Genomic DNA, 25497 nt, shown 5'->3' with positions numbered 1-25497 from the left:
CACCCATACAAACTATTCATAAACTTGGAAAAGAATAAAAATTATTTAAACATCCAGTGTGAGTCAGAATTTGAGTACAGATGCCTAACCAGATCTAATCTTATGAGTTGTGGAAGCATGGTTCTTGGCCTTAGAAGTTAGGAAAGCTCTTAGAGGCGATTATTTCCCCGTGTCACTTCAAGAAAGTTACCCAGCTCCAAAAGGAAGTTGCCACAGCTACACCAAAGGCAGAATATACCTAAACTTATCCAATTCATTCTTCAGAAGATTTACAATAGCTTTCTTTAAGCATATCTGGTGCCCATTTGTTGCTTCTAGGATCATAATAAAATACAGAAGAACTTAGTCAACAAGTATTCATTTACTCCAATAGCACGAATAAATTTACCTGTGATGTGAAGGAGCAACAGTATTGTTGACCAAGAATCTGCATTCATTTTAACGGTTAAATGAAATCAAATGCATACTGAACCGATCCTTGCATACCTTTGCATTTTTCATTCTGCTGTAATTTATAGCTCTATGTTTAGTACTCTTCTTGACAACGAGGAAACAGCTAGACAGGCATGGAAGAACACAGGCCCTCTCTATTTTACTGTCCTTATAGTTTATTTTTAGATTAAAGTATAGATAAAAAATGAGAGAGTCTAGAATTCTTGGCTAGATAGAACTAATTACAGTAATACTACAAAGAAATAGAATATGAATTTAAGCTACCCACTTTAATTCGCTAGTTCAGAGCTTTCCATCTAGTGTGCTGAGGCACTGCTTGTGGCACAGGTGGCTCGAAATACAGACACCCTCAGTTTTCAGGGCAGCTGGGTGAGGCCTGGGCTAACTGGAACAGCTGGATCTAGCACAAGCAGCCTAGTCCATTTAGCCCAGTGTGCTCTAAAAATATCATTTTCTAAGTGTGCTATGATGTGAAAAAACACTGGGAAACACTTCATTAGTTATCATCCATTATTTTCTGTTTTTTTGCTGAATATTATAGTTTAAAGGTGATATGCATAATACTTTATTAATTAGAAAAGACTATATAACACTATCCAATAAGCAATACACTAATTTTTAGTAATTAAGTGAATTTGAAAACAAGTGAGAATAAAGAACTAAGTAAAACTCTATCACAACATTTTTTGAAATTTAAAATTAACGAACAAATCACTTACCACAACCATTGCTATGGTAAAATTAGGCCTGAGCTGGTAGTCGCACCAAGGACTTGAAGCTCCATAACTATCTTTGTATATGCCACGTTTGTGAACCAGATTTGGATGCTTTTCGTTTAAATCTGAAGGGTCTTCTGAAACATGGAACAGCTTTTCAAAGTTGTCTTGTATTTTTCTGTTCCACTCATCATATGAGACTGTTACAATCTTTCCTGAAAAATGATATAAGTTTTAAACATTCAAAGCAATTTACATACCTAGTTACAGCCAAAGAGTAATATTTAATTAACTTATTTTTATCTACTATAATAGAAGGCAATAAATTACCTATTTTTGAAAATGTAGCACATCTGAATTGAGATGTGCTACAAATGTAAAATATACATTGGATTTCAAGGACTTAGTATCACCCAAAAAGAATGCAAAATAGATCATGAATCATATTGTGTTGAAATAATATTTCACATACATTGAGTTAAATATCTTATAATTAATTTCACCTGTTTCTTTTTTGTTAGATGTGGGTACTAGAAAATTAAAATTATGTGTGTGATTCACATTATACATATTGTACAGCACTGTTTTAGAAAAAGATTTAAAGAAAAAAAGACGTAAAGATTTCAAAATTGTTCACAGAAGTGTAACTTGCTCATAGTCACACTAAGGAAAAAGAGAAGCACGATAAAAGCAATAACTGCTGCTTTTCTGTCAGTTCAAAGTTGCTATAAAAGTGTGGTTCGAAATCAGATTTGTTACAATTTTTCATATTATAAATGATTTTTCTTTCCTCTTAATCTCAAGGACTTTCTAATATTAGTTGATTGAAGCAAATGATGATTACATAGGTTGTGAATATAGATAGTTCATTTGAAGTTTCTTTGTAAATAAAACGAACAGCATACCATGTCTTTTAACTGTGACTTCATGATAAGGGAAAATATTTTTTTTCGATAATTCCAGCAACCAACGAACAGCAGATTTACTCAGGCCCACAATTTCCACAGCAGACCCATCTCTAAAATTAAAAAACAAATTTTATTCTCTAAGTTGTAGTCATTTAAGCATTGAAGTGAATTCAGCAATTTTGATGAATCATATAATTATATCATAAACAACTATCTCTCCAAATAATCCTCACTTTATAAGAATGTATATTGTATAATACAAGAAATCTCTCCTCTTACTATTTTGCCATTGTCTACCTTCCTAACGTCTTTAAAAAATTCTATGATGTAGAATGGGGATTATGGAGTAAAAGGAGATGGCAGCTGGAAAAGGCAGGGGCGGAGTGTCAGAGAATACAGAGAGCACTAGAGAAAAGACAGCAAACCTGGGATATAGGGCTGGAGAAAGCCAGCAGAGGGGGGGACATTAATGTGTTTATTTTAAAAATTTTTTTATTTTTTTGGCTTAGTGGTTTCTTGGTACACAGACATTAATTTGAAAGCTCATTTTTAAGGAAAATAAAAGGGAAGTACAAGATTTAATGTACCGAAATAGGGTTTTAAAATAATTTGCAAAGCATGTAAAGATAGTAACTTTAAATAATTACTTTTTGGACAATTCCAAGATAAAATTTAGAATAAGAAAGTAGCTTCTCAGCTTAATATACAGTATCAGAAGTTGTTTTCTGATAGCTTCTGATAATACTAATATTTTCTGATAGCTTCTGATACTATATAGAAAATTTCTGATACTGTATTAAGCATTTAAAATCATAACAATAAAAACCTCTGAATGACAAATGCTAGAAAAAAATTAGAGGGAAAAGGGTTCAGGAAGTGAAAGGATTTCATAAAAGACAGAACAACTGGTTGTTTTCCATGTTTGCGTAATAAAATGATTACAATGAAAGCAGTTCAAGTTAAGAAAATGTCTTGGCTGGGTGCAGTGGCTCACACTTGTAATTCTAGCACTTTGGGAGGCTGAGGTGGGAGGATTGCTTGAGGCCAGGAATTTGAGACCAGCCTAGACAACATAGTGAGACTCTGCTTCTATAAAAAAAATAAAATTATTCAGCATTGTGGTGTATGTTTGTAGTCTTAACTACTTGGGAGGCTGATGTGGGAGGATCCTTTGAGCCCAGGAGGTTAAGACTATAGCAAACTATGATTGTGCTACTATACTCTAGCCTGGACGACTGAGTTAGAAACTGTCTCTTTAAAAAAAAAAGAAAGTGTCTTAACTACTGGGATAATGAATTATAAAACTTTCTTTTGAGGTGCTTATAGAGAAGCAACCCATGAGAACTTCCAGGAGAGAATAGATAGTTTTGCTTGATAACTTATACCAAGAGGACTGTGTCTATATAATGAGGGATGGGAGGCTGGAGGGAGGTAGGGAAATTCTGATTTAATGTGGAGAGTTTATGGCTAATAGAATAGAAGATTACACAAGTATGTGTTTTTTAAAAAGGGTCTAATTATATATGTGCTATAAAATAAACTCTACCTTGGAGTGGCTGGGATTCCTCTGTTTCTAGCTCTGTCACTTTCTCCCATTTTATCCATCCACGTGCCGCAATTTAAGCGATTTCCTCCATAAACAAATCCTGTTTCTTCATCAACCCCTGCAGTTATATTAAAACCTAAAAAAGCAAAATAAAACATTTATGAAATAAAATGTTTCATAATAAATGTGTTATATATTGTTTATAAATATTTTAAATAAAAATATTTTATATAACTTTAAAGGAATATAATAAACTAGGACAACCACTTTGAAGCTCAGTTTGGTGATACCTTAAAAGTTGAAGATGTGAATATTCTACCACCGTAGTAATCTCATTTCTATATATACTCTAAAGAAACCTTCATTTAGGTGCACATGGACATGTGTACAAGGATATTTATTACCACACTGCTTGCATTAACAAAAAAATAAACTGCTCACTAGAAGAATGGATAAACACTGTGGTTTATTCATACAATGGTAAACTCTCTATACCATTTAAAATTAACGAACTGGATTTACATGTACCAAAATGGATAAATCTCCAAAACAAAATGATTGAATAAACAAGTTGCAAAAGGATATGTATAATAAGATACCTTTTTTGTAAAAGCTTAGTCATAGATAATACTAATATATACAACTATGTATTTTTATATGGCTAGGTCTAACATATTTGTGCAGAATTTTAAAACAAATTCATCATATATAGTGTGTATATATATGTTATAGTATACTGAATATATACTACATAGTATATAAGTAATTTATACAGGCACAAACATAAATACATAAAGTATTATACAAAAACTTCTGGTTATGGACAAGGGGAGAAGACTCATTTCTCCTGTTCTTCCTAAGTACAACAAAAATCCCTGAGTGTTATACAACAGACTATCATAAGAGGACTCTAGCTAGAAATGTCGAGACTTGAGGAATGACAGGGTGATGAGTTCCCTGGGGTTTTTTTTTTTTATTCCCCTATATCCCAGTTTGGATGAGATGTTGCACTGGAGAAGCAACGTGCAACCTCCAACAGGTGCTGACAAAAAGCTCCACAAAAAACCTGCTTACCTGGAAAGGAAAGTAATACCCCAACCAGACAGAAACTTTTATGATAACATCCACCCTATCCCAGCCCAACGCCGTGTTTGTTCACACTCCCTGGAATGTCACTGGGGATCGAATGCAAGTCCGGACTCATGTTTCCCACTTGGTGGTAGCAGATGGCCCAGGGCAGTGCTCCCCTCCCTTACTGGTGTGGTGCCAGAAGAGACCAAGTGGGGAGTCTGAACTTCTACCCCAACCTGGCAGTAGTAGCTGGCCCTGGGGCAGTATGGCAGTAGCATGTAGCCCAGTGTGGTGGTCCCCTCCCCTGCTGATGTGATGTCAGCAGAGACTGAGTGGGCAGTATGGAATTCCACCGGCACCCAGTGAGAGCAAGTAGTTTAGAACAGAGTTCCCCTCTCCTACCAGCATATTGTCAGCAGAGACTAAGAGGGAAGTCTGGACTTCCATGCCCTGCCCAGCAATGACACGGGTATTGCTCATCCTCTATGGTCAAATGTTTTTTGATAAGCATGCCAAGACTGTTCAGTGAGGAAAGGACCATCTTTTCAAAAATTAGCCCAAAATGGATCAAAGATCTAAATGTAAGAGCTAAAACTATAAAATTCTTAGACAAAAATACAGGGCAAACCTTCATGATATTGGATTTGGCAAAGATTTCTTATATATGGCACAAAAGGCACAGGCAACAAAAGAAAAAACAGATAAACTGGATTTCATCAAGATTAGAAACTTTGGTATGTTAAGGAACACCTTCAAGCCGGTGAAAAGACAACCCACAGCATGGGAGAAAATATTTTCAAACCACAGCTAATAAAAGTTTAAAATCCAGAATATACAAAGAACCCTACAATTCAACAACAAAAACCCAAACGACCCAGTTTAAAAATGGGCGAAGGACGTGAATAGACATTTCTCCAAAGAAGATATACGTATGACTAATAAGCACATGAAAAGATGCTCACCATCATTGATCATTAGGGAAATGCAAATCAGAACCATGAGATACGACTGCATACCCATTAGGATGGCTACTATCAAAAAAACAGCAAATAATATGTATTGGGGAGGATGTGGCAAAATGGAACCCTTGTGCGCTGTTGGTGGGAATGTAAAATGGTGCAGCCACTGTGGACAGTTCCCCAAAAAGGTAAACAAAGAATTATCACGTGATTCAGTAATTCTACTCTAGGTATGCCCAAAAGAACTGAAAGGAGGGACTCAACAGACATTTGTACACCAATGTTCACAGCAGCATTATTTGTAATAGCCGAAAGGTAAAAACAACCCAAATGTCCACTGATGAACAGATACACAAAATGTGGTATATACATACAATGGAATATTATTCAGCCTTAAAAAGGAATGGAATTATCATATATATGATAAGGGGTTAATATCTAGAATATAAGGAACTTCTACAACTCAACAACCAAAAACCAAATGATCCAATTAAAAAATGGGCAAAAGACTTGAATAGATAATTCTCCAAAGAAGACCTATAATTGGCAAACAAGCATATAAAAAGATGCTCAATATTGCTAATCATTAGGGACATGCAAACCAAAACCATAATGAGATATCACCTAACATTTGCTAGGATTGTTACTATCAAAAGAACAGAAAATGACAAGTATTTATGAGGATACAGAGAAATTGAAACCCTTGCTCACTGTTGGTGTGGTGTAGCCATTATGGAAAACATTACAGAGGTTCCTCAAAAAATAAGAAACAGAATTACCATATGATCTAGAAATTCTACCTCTGGATATATACCCAAAAGAACTAAAAACAGGATCTTGAAGAGAGATTTGCATAACCATATTCACTGCAATATTATTCACAAGAGCCAAGAGGTGGAAGTGATCCAAATGTCTGCTGACAGATGAATGGATAAAGAAAATGTAGTATACATACAATGGAATATTATGCAGCCTTACAAAAAAAGGAAATTCTGTCATATGCTACCGTGTGGACAACCTCAGCATTATGCCAAATGAAATCAGTCACAAAAGGATAAATACTGTATTTTACTCATTTGAAGTATCTAAAGTTGTCAAAATCATAGAGAAAGTAGAAAAGTGGTTGTGAGGGACTAGGAGGAGTGCAGAGGGAGGAAGAATTAGTGTTTAATAGGTATAGAGTTTATTTTGCAAGATGAAAAGTTCTAGAGATCAGTTGCATAACTATGAATATACTTAACACTACTGAACTTAAAAATGGTTAAGATGGTAAAATTAATGTTATGTGTTTTTTCTCACAATAAAAAAAGACTCAAAAAAGAGAAATGAAATTCTGACACATCCTACAACATGGCTGAACCTTAAAAGAATTATTCTAAGAATGTATATAACTATCATGTATCAATTTTAAAAAAAGGATTCAGAAAGAAATTATACTAAGTGAAATAAGCCAGATCCAAAAGGGCAACTATTTATAACTCCACTTATGTGAGGTACTTAGAATGGTCAAATTAACAGGGAGAGAAAGTAGAACGGTGGTCACCAGGGGCTGCGAGAGGGGATGATGTGGAGTTACCGTTTACTAGGTAGAGTTTCGGTTTGGGAGGATGACAAAGTTCTGGAGATGGATAGTGATGATGGCTGCACACAGCTGTGAATGTACTTAAAGCAACTAAATTTTTACACTTAAAAATGGCTAAAATGGTCAATTTCATGGTAAAATGATAAACATGCATATACATATTTTACCACAATAACAAAATACCCTCAATAGTCAAAAAGCCAATACTCGAGAAAATGGGCAAAAGACATGAACTGACATTTCAAAAAAGTGGGGAGATGGATGGGAAATAAGCACATGAAAAGATATTCAACACCATCAGCTATTAGGGAAATGCAAATTAAAACCACAATATGTAGTGGTCTATGCAACTTACATAACAGCTTAAAAAAGTGTGGTAACACCAAAAACTCTTTAGATATGGAGAGACTGGATCTCTCCAGTTTGCTGGTGGGAATTTACAATGGTACAACCTCTCTGGAATAGTCTGGCAGTTTCTTATAAAATAAAACATGTACTTATTATATGACCCAATCTCATTCTTGGGCATTTATATCAGAGAAATGAAAACCCACGTGTCACACAAAAACCTGTATATGAATGTTCATAGTACCTTTATTTATATTAACATTAGCCAAAAATGGAAACAACCCAAATGTCCTTCAGTGGATGAATGGTTAAATAAACTGGTATATGCAAAAAAAGGAATAAACTATTGATGCATGCAACAACTTGGATGATCTCAAGGGCATTATGCTCAGTGAAAAAAACCAATCTCAAAAAGTTATATACTGTATGATTCCATTTATATTACATTCTTAAAATGGTAAAACTATAGAGATGCAGAACAGATTAGCAGTCGCCAGAGACCAGGAGTAGGGGTGAAATAGGTAGGTATGACTATAAAGGGGTACACAAAGATATTTGTGATGATAGACCAGTTCTGTATCTTGATTGTGGTCATAGGGTCAAATTGCATGGAACTACACACACACACACACACACACACACACACACACAAACACACACAAACAAGTTAATGTAAAAACTGGTAAAAACTGAAAACACCATACTAATGTTAATTTCCTGATTTTGATAATGTACCACAGTTATATACAGTACTTCCATTCGAAGAAGCTGGGTAAAAGGTTCAAGATACTCTAGGTATCATTTTTGCAACCTCTTACGAGTCTCTAATTCTTTCAAAATTACAAAATTAAAAAAAAAACTACAGGCATATAAAATGAAACATGCTTTACAAAACAAATATACAACAAACCCACTGGAATGGTTCTCTAAGGGGAATGGGGAATAAAACGAAATAAATTATTATTAGCTTTGTATTGGCTGATGATGAGAGTGTGTCATAAGATGAGGAATATGATGATCTCAAAAGTTAAAGCATATTTATTTTAATTCCATATACAAATAATCTTTTTAACAAAAAGTACTTTATAAGGGCCTGGGCTACAGAGACAGACCATGGATGAAATCCTACCTCTGCCATTTAGTAGCTATGTGACTCTGAGCAAGCTACTCTGCTTTGGTCTTTTCATTGTGTAAAAACGGAAACGATATAACTCATTCTCAATGTCCTTGGGAATGTTAAATGGGGATAACATAGGCAAAGTAGTTATGACGATGCCTAGCACTTAGCGCTCAGTCAATGGCAATTATTACGATTATAAATGCAACTACCAAAATTATCTTTCAAACTGGCTAACAAAAGATAAGAAATTTTCTTTCCTCTAGAAATTATAAACTGAGATTAGGAAATGTTAATCTTTTTCACTGTTATATCCCGAGGGTTTGCACACAAACAAATACTTACCAAGTAAACAAATAATCACAAGGCTTAATTTCACTTCAGTAAATATTTACTATGTAGTTAAATTTATGTACCTTCATCCTTCATGTTTCGATCTATCTGTGGACCAGCATTCCTTTCTCGGAACTGTATGCCCTGCATGTGTCTTTGCATAGTTTCCTGTATTACTTCAAACAATGGTTGATCCTGTTTGAGATATAATGGATGTTACCTCTGTTAGAAATTACATTTTTCTTATCTTTCCCCACATCCTACAATTGAAGTGATACGAAAATATATATTTTCCTTTGGAGGAAAAAACAAGGATCAGGATGTGGCTGAGGAAAGAAGCAGCTCCTATACACATGATGCAGTTTGGCATACGAATATTTAACATCAGTAGTTTTGGCTATTCATGTCTATGACGTGAAATAATTTATAATTTTGCTGATACATAAAAACCAATCTAGTGAGCTTATACAGTTTCTATTAGAGTGAACTGTTCAGCTAATGAATGAACCTAGCTTGTCAAAATGCTGAACCCATTTTAAATTGGCAATGCTATTCTTACTAATCTGCTTCTGTAGGTAACGGGGATAAACAGTGTGCGAAAGGGGTATCTCAAATTTGAGGATCTACGATGACTTTGGAAAATATCCCTGGTGAATGCAGAGTCCGTAAGTCATTTTCTTTACCCAAATAATTAATAAATGTGATATTAAGGATGACATATAGGGAAATATATAATTATATTCTAAAAAATAAGGTAAAGAATGTTAAATAAAAGTAAAATGTTTAGAATCCTTATATGTTTATTATGTCTCATTTAAAAAAAACTAAATAAAATGAAAACTCTATCATATAAAAATCCTACTAGTAATTATAAAATTATGAAGCTATGGAAAATTTTCTTGGACAAACTGTGAGAAAACAAATAGTTATATAAGGAATAAATATTTTCCTGATAGCATGAGCTAATACTCACTATAGCTGAAGTGTCAGTCAATAATAGAAGACAGGTAAAAAAATTTTTTTGGACAAATGTTTTTTGAATACTTCATGATACAAATAAACACCATGGGGACACAAGTATATGCTAACCTTGAAGAGGTTCACCTAGATATTATACCATCCCCCACAGTCATATATACCAAACAAACTATAATATAAAGACAGACCAGGAGTGGAAAAAGTACAGTATCATTGCACATTCTTGATTAAGGAAAAAAACACTAAAAAATGTGTCCATTCTTCAATGTTCATAAGAAAAGCTCTAAACTCCCTGGACTGTTAGTCAAGGCTCTCCATAACCTGCTTCACCCTTTCTACTCTCTATCACTACCCTGCAGGTGGCCTGAACACAAAGCCAAAGCAGACTGTGCCGTATGTCCTCTAAACCGTGCTTCAGTCCATTATGTGCTTTATTACGCCTTCCATCTTTAACGTTTCTCCACAACTTTCCCCATCTCTCCTGAAATCCCACTCACCTTTTAAAGCTCATTTAAGTAAACTTTTAGGTACTTTCCAAAGTTCTCCCTGAGACCCACCTGCTAGATTTCTCCCTCCCCTTTAAGCAATTACATAGGACTTCCTCTGTACCTCTTTGCAATTTATGTACACATTATCTCTTTTACCATGTTGCAAGCTCTTTAGGCAAGGCGCAAGTCTTATTTCTGCAATCCCTAATAGTACCAGCAGGTGCTAAAAAAATACTGATATTTGAATAATTCTTAAGATTAGGATTCTTAATTATATTTGTTTTATGTTAGAAGCTAAAAGTTATTTTTCAGGAAAAGATTATTTAAAGAAATGATCTTTACCAGTGTGCCAGCAGGCAAAGGAACAGAGTCATCTGTAGGATACATTCTGGATACTGGGCACTTGAGAATTTCTAGACCATTTGGAACCATTTTACAGTAATCCTGAATACACTGTAGCCACCACCACACAGCATCCCGGCAATTGTATCTGGCATAAGTTCCTTCACCGAGGAGATTAGGAATGAGACCATGCCTCAGGGTACCAGCAAATGCTAAAATAATATTCCTAAAATAACAGAATAAAGTGGATCACTTGAAATGAAAACATTTAAAAAATTAAAGACAAAAGCCAGTCACTACTTGTGATGATATTATAGATGCATTTTTCTCTCCTGCCCTATTTCTTTATATTTTCATGTAGAAAGTAATCATAGTATGATAGAACAAGCATTGAACTAAAGTCAGAAACCTCAATTCTAGCCTAGGATGTTTCTCTAACAACCTATGTAACTTAACCTCTCTGGTACAGTTTTTTCATCTGTGGAATGAGGTACTGGACTCTACTTTTGAAATCTGTGGTATTTCAAAATCTAAGTAACTACTAAATATGAACTTTATTATTTTAAATAGAAGAAACCAAGAGCAAAACAAACATAAGAAAACAAATTGGTAGAAGCTGACCTTGAAAAACATAATTCATGTTTAAAAACTGGTAGAAGATAGCTTATCTCTTAAAGTGTTATTCTACTATTATATATCAAATGACAACTTATTTTGTAAGAGAGCACGGCATTTTAGAAAGAGCATGAGATCGAGAAATAAGAAGGCTGACGTCTAAATCCTAGCTTTGCCATCTAGATAACCTTGGAAAAAAGTCATTTAAAATGTCTAGACCTTAGTGCTTTTTGGTTAAACTATTCCAAAATTTCATTAATTCCATGTCTCAGCTTAATGTCTTTCTTTCAAATAATAGCGCACCAGGAAACTATTTTCTAAAGTAGAAAAGTGTTAGTATGAACAGCGATACTTCCAATTAATAAAAGGTCAGAGTGCTACCAATCTTAACCATCTGGAACAATGTTATACACTTGAATTAAAAGCCCCTCTGATTCATGAATACCTTTGTAGAGGGAGGAAGCAGAACCATCTGTGGTAGAGATATGTGTCCACCCAAATGGGCTTCCTATATTTCCTAACCAAACTTAACAGTTAGTTGTGGCCAAGTGACTGTATTCTAAGCAACAGAATGAGAATAGAACTGATACATGTTTAAGTGTAGGGAAAATAGGTGTGTTTCCCTAGGTTCTTTCCCTCTCTACCAGCTGCCTGGAGAGGACTCAGAAGCCATGGAAGATGATAGATCCTCAAGACAGAAGGACCCTGTACCCCTGAATCACTATGTGGAAAGTTGCCTACTGACTACAGCAAGAAATAAATTTTGTTTGTGAAAAGCCATTGGAATTTAAGTGTTTATAATTTATAGCAGCTAGCATTACCATAACAAATACATTATCCTCCGGGAATCATCTAGATCAGGGGTAGGCAAACGTTTTCTATAATGGGTCATATAGTAAATATTTTAGGCTTTGTGGGCCATATATGGTCTCTGTCACATCTTCTTCTTTTTAATGACCCTTTAAAAAGGTAAAAGCCGTTCTTTGCTCACAGGTTATACAAAATAGGTGACAGGTCATAGTTTGCTGACCCATGATCTACATAGCCATATGTAAAGTTAAGAAGCAGAAATTTGTGATAGTGCATAGAAGTGATCAATGGGAGCCCCCTAGAGTAGTATTCTGAACTTTAGCCTTAGTCTGCTGATAACCATCTGGAGACCTTGTGAATACACAGATTTCTGCCCACCAATCCCACCCACCCATCCCCAGGATTGGATTCAGGAGGTCTGGCATAAGGACTAAGAATCTGCATTTCTAACAAATTCTCAGATGATGGTGACACTACTGATTTGTGGAACACACTTTGGCACTGCTGTAGAGCTTTTAACCTCTGATAAATTCATTCATACATAAGAGAACACTATTTTAAGTCTAGAAAACATAAAGCTAGAGCTTACAAGGTCTGACAACAAATAGAAGAAAGCTTGATATTGTAATTCTTTCTAAAGACTCAAAGAGCTAGCAGTGGCTTCATTATAGAAGGCATAAAATGGTTATAAAATTTTTAATTTTATTGAAATAATTAGCTAATGCTAAAGATAATCTGACCTGTAATGTGAAGAACTAGAACTTAGTAACTTTAAAGATTTTCATCCTTTTGAAATTCTATAATTTTATTAAGCAAACATAAAATAAAATAAAAAACACCCAAAGAAAACATAACACCCAAATGTTGTTGAGAATAGATGGGTAAGAAGGACAGTTTGAAGAGTATGTAAAAAACATTTAGACATAAACTTGCATTGGAATACTTTAGAAGGTCTCCTACCTGGCCTCTATATAGCGTCCAGTAATCAGCAGTGTGCCTCTAAGCGCAATAAAAGTATCCCTTCCCCAGCAGCGGAAAAGACCAGAAGAAAAATGAGGTAACCCTAACAGAAAACACAACAAAGTAATATGTTAATTGTAATAATACACATAAATTTATGAACTCTATTACTATAGAAACAGTTGCTCTAAACCTGGAGTATAAGTTTTAAGGAATCTGCAACCCCCCTAAACTTTTTTTTTTTTGTTGAGACAGGGTCTTGCTCTATTGCCTGGGCTAGAGAGCAGTGGTGTCTTCACAGCTCACCACAACCTCAAACTCCTGGGCTCAAGTGATCCTCCTGCCTCAGCCTCCCAAGTACCTAGGAGTATAGGTGTGTACCACCATGCCCAGCTAACCTTTCTATTTTTTTTTGTAGAGATAGGGTCTTGCCATGTAGCTCAGGCTGGTCTGGAACTCCTGGCCTGAAGTGATCCTTCCGCCTCAGCCTCCAAAAGTACTAGGATTACAGGCGTGTGCCACCATGCCCAGCTAACCCCCTAAAAATAACTGTAAAATGCATGATTATACTTATGTCAACTTTTGTGGAATGAGGTTCTATAGTCTTACCAGTTTCTTAAAGGAATCTGTGACCCAAAAGAGATTAAGAACCAGTGCTAGAGAGAGATGCTCATCTGAATTGATGTGTGAAAACACAGATAAATTTTCTTTTATAAACTAAATTTAAAGATTAAAATCAGAGATCAAATATTTAACATATAAACACTCAATATTAATTATGTATTTAAAAAGATTCCACCCTGAATTTAAGGATGATAAATAAATCTAAACATGAAAAGATTACCTTAATGATACTTAATTAAACGTGTCTATTAATCTATCACTCTAGAGTCAAAATTTATTACCAAATGTCCCATTAATTTAAAACGGGTGGGGAACCTGCAGCCTTAAGGCCACATGTGGCTTTCTAGGTTTTTAAGTGTGGCCTTTTGACTGAATCCAAATTTTACACAGAACAAATCCTTTTACTTTTATTAATACATTTTTGTTCATCTTTCATATTTTTATTTTATTTTTAAAATGAACATATTTAAAATACCAAAGAATAAAATAAATTTCAACAAAATAATCCTCCCAGATTCTCTGACACAATTAGAACATTAGTAAGCTGTAAGGGCTAAATTGACAGCTGCTACGCTCATGATTTAGTTCTAACTTCCACCGCCTGACTGGCGCCACTACCGCAGGAGGCTGGTTGGTGAGAGTTTCGGGGGGTTGATTATGCCAGTCTGTTACCAGCTTTTGACAACGGTGCACTGTGTTTCGGTTTCAAGTGGAATTTGTGAATAGTTGCACAGCTCTATAGTATTTTTTAATTTTGTCTACTTAGTAGCCCATCATGTCAAAGAAGAACAAAAGAATGCTAGAGGAAGAAAACAGATTTTTTAATGAGGTTTGGGAATTGCAATATTATCTTGTTTCTGCTAAAGATAAGATGATTTGCTTGCTTTGTGATACTGCAATATCAACATTAAAGAAATTCAATGCTCATCAGCATTATAACACTTATAAGGACCACAAATATTTTAAATTTGAGAGGCGTGAAAGGTTGCAATGCAGAAATTAAAAAATAAAAAGCAAAGCAAAGATAATTCTTTCAAGCAGCAATAAGACCTGGAAATAATGCCAGTGAAGCAACTTATAAAGCAGTTTATATACTTGGGGAAAAAGAAAAGCCATTCAGGGATGTAGAAACTGTGAAAGAATGCATTGTTGAAGTTGTAGAATGCTTAGAGCCTGATAACGTGCCTCTTTCAAGGAGAACCATAAGTGATTGGCAGCATGAACTTGCCCTCAACAGAACAACTTCATACAATACTTAAAGGAAAATATATATTATTAAATCACTTTGGATGAATCAACTGCTATTATTGACTTGGCACAGGTTTTATACTTCATTCAGGTCATAACAGAAGATTTTCTTTGCTACAAAGAGTTACGGCTTTGGGCACTCTTGTGAACAGAACATGGGGAATAGATATCTTCAACAACTTTCAAGATAAGCGTCATGAAGTTGGACTGAATTTGGTAAATTTAGTGAGTGTATTAGGTCATTAAATATGAAAGGTCCAATTTCGAATCAAAAGTGTAGTTTATTGTATCTCAAACAAGAAGCAGTACAAAATTAAAGTATGCACCTAAACTACTGACACAGTTTTGCCATCTTAACAGTAGCTTGTTTATGTGAGTAGCAAAGAAGGCCGGAGAACAAGTGGCAATGAAATTGCAAAAGGCGTTTTCCACAGCTTGTTGAGAATGAATATTTTTCCTTGCAAGAAGTGGTCCAAAGCCTGGAAGAAGTGGTAGTCAGTTGGTGCAAGGTCTGGTGAATACGGTGGATATCAGAGAGTTTCCAGGTCCAGCTTCTGCAGTTTGAGCAGCATTGTTGGTGCAACGTATGGTTGAGTTGTCCTGCAAGACAATTGGACTGTCTCTATTGACTAATTTTGGCTACGTAATTGTAGCATCCTTATCACTTCATCCAGCTGGTTGCAGTAGACATCTGCTGTAATGGACTGACTAGGTTTCATGACCCTGTAGTGAATAATACCAGTGTTGGACCACCAAATAGACACTATTAGCTTTTTTTGATGAATATTGTTTTGGACTGTGTTTAGGTACTTTATCTTTATCCAACCATTGTGCTACATGCTTTCAATTGTTAAGAAGAATCCATTTTTCATTACACATAACACTAGGGTGTAGAAATGGTTCACCTTTATGTCGTGCCAGCAAGGAAAGACAAGCTTTGAGACAATTTCTCTTCCAACATTTGTTTAATTTATGCGGAACCCACGTATCCAGCTTCTTTACCTTGCCGATTTGTTTCAAATGGTCCAATATCGTTGGAATAGTAATGTTAAACCTTGCTGCTAATTCATGCATAGGTTGAGATGGATTCGCTTCCACCTCAGTTTTCAGTTCACCATTATCCACTCTGGTGTCATGTCACCCACATAGCTCACTCTCAAGATCAAAATCACAAGAATGGAACTTCTCAAACCAATGTACTGTGCATGCATTAGCCACATCCTTCCCAAACACTTCGTTGATATTTTGAGCTGTCTGTGCTGCTGCACTGGTTCCATGACGGTACTCATATTAGAAAATAACACGAAATTTTGACTTATCCATCATATCATAAAAATTGCTCTAAAAAAGTCTGAAAGATAATCACAAGCCAAAACATGTTTGAAAGACTGAGGATTTACCTTCACAATAAAAATAAAACACGAAGTGTCAAAGTGAAATGTCAAAGACATTAACTGTCAAACTTAGTACTTAAGGAAATCGGACATTTCATACTTAATAACCTAATATATACAGATGGTGCATCTTTCATGACAGAAAACATGAAGGATTTATTGCACAGATTTAAAAAAAGGTATTAACAGATCGCGATGCTCTCATTTCTTTTCATTGTATTTTGCATCAACAAAATCTCTGTGCTAAAGCTGCTATTTTACATGACACTTTGCAACAAGTTACAAATATTGTTAACTATATTCACGCAAATGCAACACAGCATCATTGTCAGTTTTGTAACATGCTAAAGTTGAGCCATCAGGTATTCAGTGTGGATTTGCCTATCATTCTAAAGTGTGCTGGCTATTTCAGGGATAGGTGTTACCCAAAATTTTACCTCTGTGAGAGCAGATAGTTAAATTATATGAAGAACAGAATCAGCAGTGTGAATTATTGAAAGATGATTTCTACAGGAATGCAGCATTTCTGTGTAATATCATGCCAAATCAAAATGACTTTAATATTTCTTTGGAGGGTAAAATTAAGTTTATATATGATATGCGTCAAAAAAATCCAAGCATTTAAAAAAAAAACTATCATTTTTCAAAACATTTCTTGAAAAGGAAATTTAGGATGAACATTTTCCGCAGTTAGCAAAGGTCACTGATGAGCACGATGATATATGCAAATCATGTGAAGAATCTGCAGCTGCTGCAGACCTATTAATTTGAGAACACAAAGTAAGGTTCACTGATTTTGAGAATCATGACATCACACTCAAATTAGCATTTCAGCCTCACCTAGCTGATATCACCAAGGCACCTAAAGAACTACAGATGGAATTGATCGAGCTCTCAGTAGATGACATTTTAAAGTCATTGTCTGATGCTAAGAAAGATCCAGTTGAAATATGGAAAAATGCTGTAGAATACCCATGCCTGTGGCAACATGTCCCCAAAATGCTTTCTTATTTTTCAACCACTTATTGCTGTGAATCTACCTTCTTCTACCTAACCCAAATCAAGACACCCTCAAGGTCACAAATGACTGATATCCATCTAGAAGATCAAATGAAACTGCAGACCTCCATGCTGCAGCCAAATATTCAAATGCCTTCCAACAAGAAGCAGACACAACAAAGTCATTAAAAGGTTAACTTTAAAATTAACAAATAGTTTTCATTTTTTGAAATTATTAGGTACACAGTAGTTAGATTTTTACAAAATAATGTACATTTTTAAGTATATCTAATTGAAGTTTCTTAAATGAGGGCTTATTTGATTATACCTAAATAAATACAGCCTTTGAACATCAAAAGGTTCCCCAACCCGATTTAAAACATTTTAAAGTGTTATATGTCGGCCGGGTGCAGTGGCTCACGCCTGTAATCCTAGCACTCTGAGAGGCTGAGGCGGGCAGATCGTTTGAGCTCAGGAGTTCAAGACCAGCCTGAGCAAGAGCGAGACCCTGTCTTTACTAAAAAAATAGAAAGAAATTGGCTGGACAACTAAAAATATATAGAAAAAATTAGCCGGGCATGGTGGTGCATGCCTGTAGTCCCAGCTACTCAGGAGGCTGAGGCAGAAGGACTGCTTGAGCCCAGGAGTTTGAGGTTGCTGTGAGCTAGCCTGACGCCACGGAACTCTAGCCCGGGCAAAAAGAGTGAGACTGTCTCAAAAAAAAAAAAAAAAAAAAAAGTGTTTTTTATATGCTGTACACAGTACATACAGTTTTTGTCAATTAAAAATTAATTTATAGGAGGAGAAAAAATGGCGGAGTTAAGGTAACCTCCCGGATTCCCGCTCCCAGAGAAAGAGGCGTAGATCTCGGTCTGCTACACACGATCGGATCGCTCTCCCGTAAAAACAGTGAGGTGAATCAGCAGAGATTCAGCGTGGGACACACAAATCAGGAAAAAAAAATAAGGTGAACGAGAAATAGGAACACCAAACCTGGAGAGTGCGGGGCAGACAATAGAGAGTGGAGCATGGGACGGCGGTGCCTGCCTGGCCAGTAAGGGCACCGGGATAAGACCCTCAAGAGAAAGTGTAGCTTCCCCACTGACTTACAAGCCCACCGAGTCAGGGACTTGTGTGAAGTGGATGTAGAATTGTGTCAGGGAACGTCGGGCTCAGCGGAGAGGGGACACGAGCAGGGAGAATCTTGAACTCCCCAGAGCTCCGTGTCAGGACTGCAACGGACAGGGGAGGGGCTGGTCTGGGCTACCTCCAGAGGCAGTTAAGAGTCAGGAAGCTGGTCTCTGGCACCCAGTGGGTCCAGATCAAGGAGGTGATTACTAAGTAGAGGACTCTAACCTGGAAACCACTACTGACGATTAAGACTGCTCAGGGTTGGCCAGTAAGAGCGAGAGCTACTGCTGGACAGGCGTGATATTGGGGGAGGGTGACATAAAAGAGACAACGGGGCACCCTGAGGACTCGGCTCCCTGATCTGGTGCCTGCCAGCTCCTGAATGGTTGCCTCCAGTGCTGGCGCCCTGTGCGCGGGCGATCGTCATCTCGGGGCCTACAACACTGTGGCTGCTGTGCCATACGGCGTGGGGCAGCTCCCTTCCCCCAGCCCGGGAACTCTCACAACAAGCTCCGCCCTTGCAGGACCTAAAGTCAACTAGCCAGGCCTGTTTTTTGAGGGGTGAATTCTGAATACTTCCTCAGTTGTGGGAGGCTAACGCCTGGGGGACTTGCAGGTCCTGGGGCGCTGGGCAAACTGGGGTGGCTCCCCCTCCACTTAGCCAGCGTCTTTTGCATGGAAAGCGGTGGGCTCCACCTCTGAGGTTGCAGCACTGAGACATAAAGAGCCACTTCTCCTCTGTGACAAGCGTCAGTCCCTGGGGCTTTGGTACTGACCAACAGCTGAAAGCCCAGGGACTTTCCTTGTCAGACAGGTTTAGGTCATCCAGTACGATTGCATTTCTGCCCCCGGTCAGCTACCAACAGTGAGGTCTGTGGTTAGGGAACTAGAATCATGGCAAGAGACCAAAATAAGTTCCCCAAGTAACCCCTCCCATCAGAAGCAGCCTCCCAGCTGTGGTAGAAGAAGCCTGAACAACATACTAGCGGCTCCCTCTAGCGCAGAACAAGTGAAAATACACAGGACGTGTTACTTTCCAAACGAAAACTGAAAGAAGAGAAGGAACAGCTGATCCAGATGGGAAGGACCCAGCGAAAGATTTCTGGAAGTATGAAAAATCAAATGGAAAGCACACCCCCAAAGAGGAACACCAGCTCTCTAGCAATGAACATTAACCAAGTCCAGAATACTAAAATGACAGAAGAATTCCAAACACGGATTGTAAGTAAACTCAATGATATGCAAGAAAAAATGGATGACCAACACAAAGAAACCACACAAAAAAATCCAGGACTTGGAAGAAAAATTCACTAAAGAAATTGAAATATTAAAGAAAAATCAAATTGAGCTCCTGCAAATGAAGGACTTATTCAGGGAACTACAAAACACAGTGGAAAGCCTCAAGAACAGGGTAGATCAAACAGAAGAAAGAATCTCAGAGATTGAAGACAGCTCCTTCCAACTGAATAAGTCAGTCACAGAGATTGAGCAGAAAATAAAGAAAAAAGAAACAAGCTTACAAGAAATGTGGGATTATGTGAAAAAACCAAACCTGCAGGTGATAAGAGTTCTGGAAGGTGAAGAAGAAAACACGCAAGGGCTGGATAACCTATTTGAAGATTTAATAGAGGAAAATTTCCCAGGCCTTGCTAAAAATCTAGATATACACATACAAAAAGCTGAGCGAACCCCAGGGAGATTGAATGCAAACAGAAAGACACCACGTCATGTAGTCATCAGATTGATCAAAATATCCACTAAAGAGGCCCTACTACAAGCTGTAAGGTGAAAGAAACAAGTAACATACAAAGGAAAGCCCATTAGAATAACTTCAGACTCCTCAACTGAAACCCTACAAGCAAGAAGAGCCTGGGGCCTCATTCTCACTCTTTGGAAACAGAATAATGTCCAGCCTAGAATCTTGTACCCTGCAAAACTAAATTTTATATATGAAGGAGAAATAAAGACATTCTCAGATAAACAAAGACTGAGGGAATTCACCAAGACAAGACAAGCTCTCCAAGAAGTACTCAAAACGGAATTATACAAGGATCAGCACAATAAACACTCACGAATGTAAAACCACTCACAAGCTAAAGATCAAAGGCTAGATTCCACAATGGCTCAAGAGAGAAAACAAAGCAACAAAATGCAACCCAACAGAATGAACAGTAATTCATCCCACTTATCGGTTCTCTCAATAAATGTGAATGGCTTGAATTGCCCTCTCAAGAGACACAGGCTGGACGAATGGATAAAAAAATACAAGCCAAGTATCTGCTGTCTTCAGGAAATGCATCTAACCAGCAAGGATGCATTTAGACTCAAGGTAAAGGGGTGGAAATCAATATTTCAAGCAAATGGAAGCCAAAAGAAGGCTGGTGTGGCAGTTTTGATCTCAGATAACTTAGTTTTTAAATCAACAAAAGTAATGAAAGACAAAGAGGGCCACTATATGATGGTAAAGAATACAGTTCAACAAGAAGACATAACAATTCTAAATATGTATGCACCCAACTTGGGTGCACCCAGATTCATAAAGCAAACTCTACTTGATCTAAACAAATTGACAGACAGCAACACCATAATAGTCGGAGACTTCAACATCCCATTGACAGCACAGGACAGATCCTCCAAACAGAAAATTAACAAAGAAATAATGGACTTAAACAGAACTCTAGAACAAATGGGCTTGACTGACATTTACAGGACATTCTACCCAAAAACCACTGAATATACGTTCTACTCATCAGCTCATGGGACATTCTCTAAGATTGACCATATTCTAGGACACAAAGAAATAGAAATTATACCATACATCTTCTCAGATCACAGTGGAATAAAAACAGAAATCAACCCCAATAGAAACTCTCATCTCTACACAAAGTCATGGAAATTAAACAACCTTCTGCAGAACGATTCCTTCATAAATGAGGAAATAAAGATGGAAATCAAAAGATTCTTTGAACTAAATGACAAAGGTGACACAAGTTACCAAAATCTGTGGGACACAACCAAAGCAGTCCTGAAAGGAAAGTTTATCTCCATAAATGCCTATATCGAAAAGTCAAAAAGATCACAAACAGACAACCTAATGAATTGACTCAAAGAACTGGAAAAAGAAGAACAGACCAACCCCAAACCCAGCAGAAGAAGGGAAATTAATAAGATCAAATCAGAACTAAACGAAATTGGTAACAGGGAAACTATACAGAAGATTAATAAAACAAAAAGTTAGTTCTTTGAAAAAATAAACAAAATTGACATGCCCTTGGTTAAACTTATGAAAAACAGAAAAGAAAAATCTCTAATAAGCTCCATCAGGAACAAAAAAGGAGAAGTTACAACCGATGCCATGGAGATTCAAGATATAATTTATGAATATTACAAAAACCTTTATGCACACAAACTGGAAAATGTCAAGGAAATGGACAAATTTTTAGAAACACTCAGCTTCCCTAGGCTCAACCAGGAAGAAAGAGAATTCCTGAACAGGCCAATATCAAGGTCTGAAATTGAAACAGCAATAAAAAACATTCCAAAAAAGAAAAGTCCCAGACCAGATGGTTTCATACCCACATTTTACCACACCTACAAAGAAGCACTGGTGCCTATACTGCAGAAATTATTCCACAGCATCGAGAAGGATGGAATCCTCCCCAACACATTTTATGAAGCCAACATAACCCTGATACCAAAACTAGGAAAGGATGCAACAAAAAAAGAACACTACAGACCAATATCCCTTATGAATATAAATGCAAAAATTCTCAACAAAATTCTAGCTAACCGAATTCAGGTGCTTATTAAGAAAATAATCCACCATGACCAAGTGGGCTTCATCCCAGAGATGCAGGGATGGTTCAACATACACAAATCTATAAACGTAATTCACCACATAAACAGAAGCAAAAATAAAAACCATATGATTCTCTCAATAGACGCAGAAAAAGCATTTGACAAAATTCAACACCCTTTTGTGAGAAGAACACTTAACAAAATAAGCATAGACGGGGCTTACCTAAAAATCATACAAGCCATATATGACAAACCCACAGCCAACGTCATACTGAATGGGGAAAAATTGAAAGCATTCCCACTTAGAACTGGAACCAGACAAGGTTGCCCACTATCTCCACTTCTATTCAACATAGTGCTGGAAGTCCTGGCCACAGCAATCAGGCAAGAGAGTGGAATTAAAGGCATACGAATGGGAACAGAAGAGATCAAACTTTCACTATTTGCTGATGACATGATATTATATCTAGAAAACCCCATAGATTCAACCAAGAGGCTCCTGGAATTGATAAATGAATTCAGTAAAGTCTCAGGATATAAAATCAATACACACAAATCAGAGGCTTTCATATACGCCAACAGCAGACATACCGAGAACCAAATCAAAGATTCAATTCCCTCCACAATTGCAACAAAAAAAATAAAGTACCTAGGAATATATTTAACTAGGGAGGTAAAAGACCTCTACAGGGAGAACTATGAAACATTGAGGAAGGAAATAGCAGAGGACGTAAACAGGTGGAAAACCATACCACACTCATGGGTTGGTAGAATCAACATTGTTAAAATGTCTGTATTATCCAAAGTGATCTACAGATTCAATGCAATTCCTATTAAAATACCAACATCATTCTTCACAGATGTAGAAAAATTAATTTTATGCTTCGTATGGAACTAGAGAAGACCCCACATATCAAAAACAATTCTAGGCAATAAAAACAAAATGGGAAGTATCAATTTACCAGACTTCAAACTTTATTACAAGGCTGTAATAATCAAATCAGCTTGATACTAGCACAAAAACAGAGCCATTGACCAGTGGAACAGAACTGAGAACCCAGATATAAAACCATCCTCATATAGCCATCTAATCTTTGACAAAGCAGACAAAAACATACACTGGGGAAAAGAATCCTTATTCAATAAATGGTGCTGGGAAAACTGGATAGCCACATATAAAAGACTGAATCAGGATCCACACCTTTCACCTCTCAAAAAAATCAACTCGCGCTGGGTAACAGATTTAAACCTAAGGAGTGAAACTATTAGAATTCTAGAGGAAGATGTTGGAAATACTCTTCTAGACATTGGCTTAGGCAAAGAATTTATGAAGAAGACCCCAAAGGCAATCACAGCAACAATCAAAATAAATAAATGGGACCTGATCAAATTAAAAAGCTTCTGTACACTCAAAGAAACTGTCACAAGAGCAAACAGACAACCTACAGAATGGGAGAAAATTTTTACATGCTACAAATCTGATAAAGGGCTGATAACTAGAATCTACTTAGAACTCAGGAAAATCAATGAGAAAAAATCAAACCACCCTATCAAAAAGTGGGCAAAGGACATGAACAGAAACTTTTCAAAAGAAGACAGAATAATGGCCAAAAAAACATATGAAAAAATGCTCAACATCTCTAATCATCAGGGAAATGCAAATCAAAACCACAATGAGATATCACTTATCTCCAGTGAGACTGGCCTTTACCAAAAAGTCCCAAAACAATAAACGTTGGCACAGATGCAGAGAGATAGGAACACTCATACACTGCTAGTGGGACTGCAAACTAGTGCAACCTCTGTGGAAAGCAATATGGAGATACCTTAAAGAAATACAAGTAGAACTACCATTTGATCCAGCAATCCCATTACTGAGCATCCACCCAAAAGAACAAAAGTTGCTCTATGAAAAAGACGCCTGCACTCGAATGTTCATAGCAGCACAATTCACAATTGCAAAGATGTGGAAACAACACAAATATTCATCAATACATGAGTGGATTAATAAACTGTGGTATATATATACCATGGAGTACTATACAGCTTTAAGAAACAATGGTGATATAGCACCTCTTGTATTCTCCTGGATAGAGGTGGAACACATGCTACTAAGTGAAGTATCCCAAGAATGGAAAAACAACACCATATGTACTCACCATCAAATTGGTATTAACTGATCAACACTTAAGTGTACATATAAGAATAACATTATTGGATGTTGGGCAGGGGGAGGGGGGAGGAGGGGGAGGAGGAGGAAGGGACAGGCATATGCACAAACAATGAGTGTGATGCACACCTCCCGGGGGATGGACATGCTTGAAGCTCGGACTTGGGTGGGAGGGGGGCTAAGGACAACATACGTAACCTAAACATCTGCATCCCCATAATATGCTGAAATTAAAAAAAATGAATTTTTAAAAATGCTATAGTGTCTTAGAAACAGTTTTGCAAAGAAACAAGGATTTCATGTACCAAATAACTTCACAGGTAACTGCAACCTTTATGAATGAGATAAAATAGGGTAACTAATGGATAAACTCTTAAAATTTTATTTTTAGATTGAGTTTGGTTTCTTATACAACATTAAAGAAATACAACTGTTATATATATATTTGTACTAAAAACAATAGTCAAAGGAAAGTAAAGCAAAGGAAATCAGCATTTCACTCACAGAAAGAATTATGCTGGGGCTGGGCGTGGTGGCTCACGCCTGTAATCCTAGCACTCTGGGAGGCCAAGGCAGGAGGATTGTTTGAGCTCAGGAGTTCGAGACCAGCCTGACCAAGAATGAGACCCCGTCTCTACTAAAAATAGAAAAAATTAGCCAGGTGTGGTGGTGAGCACCTGTAGTCCCAGCTACTTGGGAGGCTGAGGCAGAAGGATCGCTTGAGCCCAGGAGTTTGAGGTTCCTGCGAGCTAGGCTGACGCCACGGCACTCTAGCCCGGGCAACAGAGCGAGACTCTGTCTCCAAAAAAAAAATAAAAAATTAGCCGGGCATGGTGGCGCATGCCTGTAGTCCCAGCTACTCGGGAGGCTGAGGCAGGAGGATCACTTGAGCCCAGGAGTTTGAGGT

At 36.9% G+C, this 25497-nt stretch overlaps 1 protein-coding gene across 1 annotated transcript in view; it reads right to left on the bottom strand.

The window, feature by feature from the left end:
- The window catches only part of AGL (amylo-alpha-1, 6-glucosidase, 4-alpha-glucanotransferase), an 81379-nt gene that overhangs the window by 10720 nt on the left and 45162 nt on the right, over window positions 1-25497 (bottom strand). The window contains exons 22-27 of the mRNA XM_012654835.1: window positions 13227-13329; window positions 10842-11067; window positions 9117-9228; window positions 3624-3759; window positions 2075-2187; window positions 1173-1384 (exon numbers count right to left, since the gene is read on the bottom strand). Of these exons, the coding sequence (XP_012510289.1) occupies window positions 1173-1384; window positions 2075-2187; window positions 3624-3759; window positions 9117-9228; window positions 10842-11067; window positions 13227-13329 (902 nt within the window). The remainder of the gene's footprint in view (window positions 1-1172; window positions 1385-2074; window positions 2188-3623; window positions 3760-9116; window positions 9229-10841; window positions 11068-13226; window positions 13330-25497) is intronic.

Source organism: Propithecus coquereli, unplaced genomic scaffold (genome assembly GCF_000956105.1).
Source record: "Propithecus coquereli isolate 6110/MARCELLA unplaced genomic scaffold, Pcoq_1.0 Scaffold45, whole genome shotgun sequence".
Taxonomy (NCBI): Eukaryota; Metazoa; Chordata; class Mammalia; order Primates; family Indriidae; genus Propithecus; species Propithecus coquereli.
This window is presented reverse-complemented; position numbering and strand designations above follow the sequence as displayed.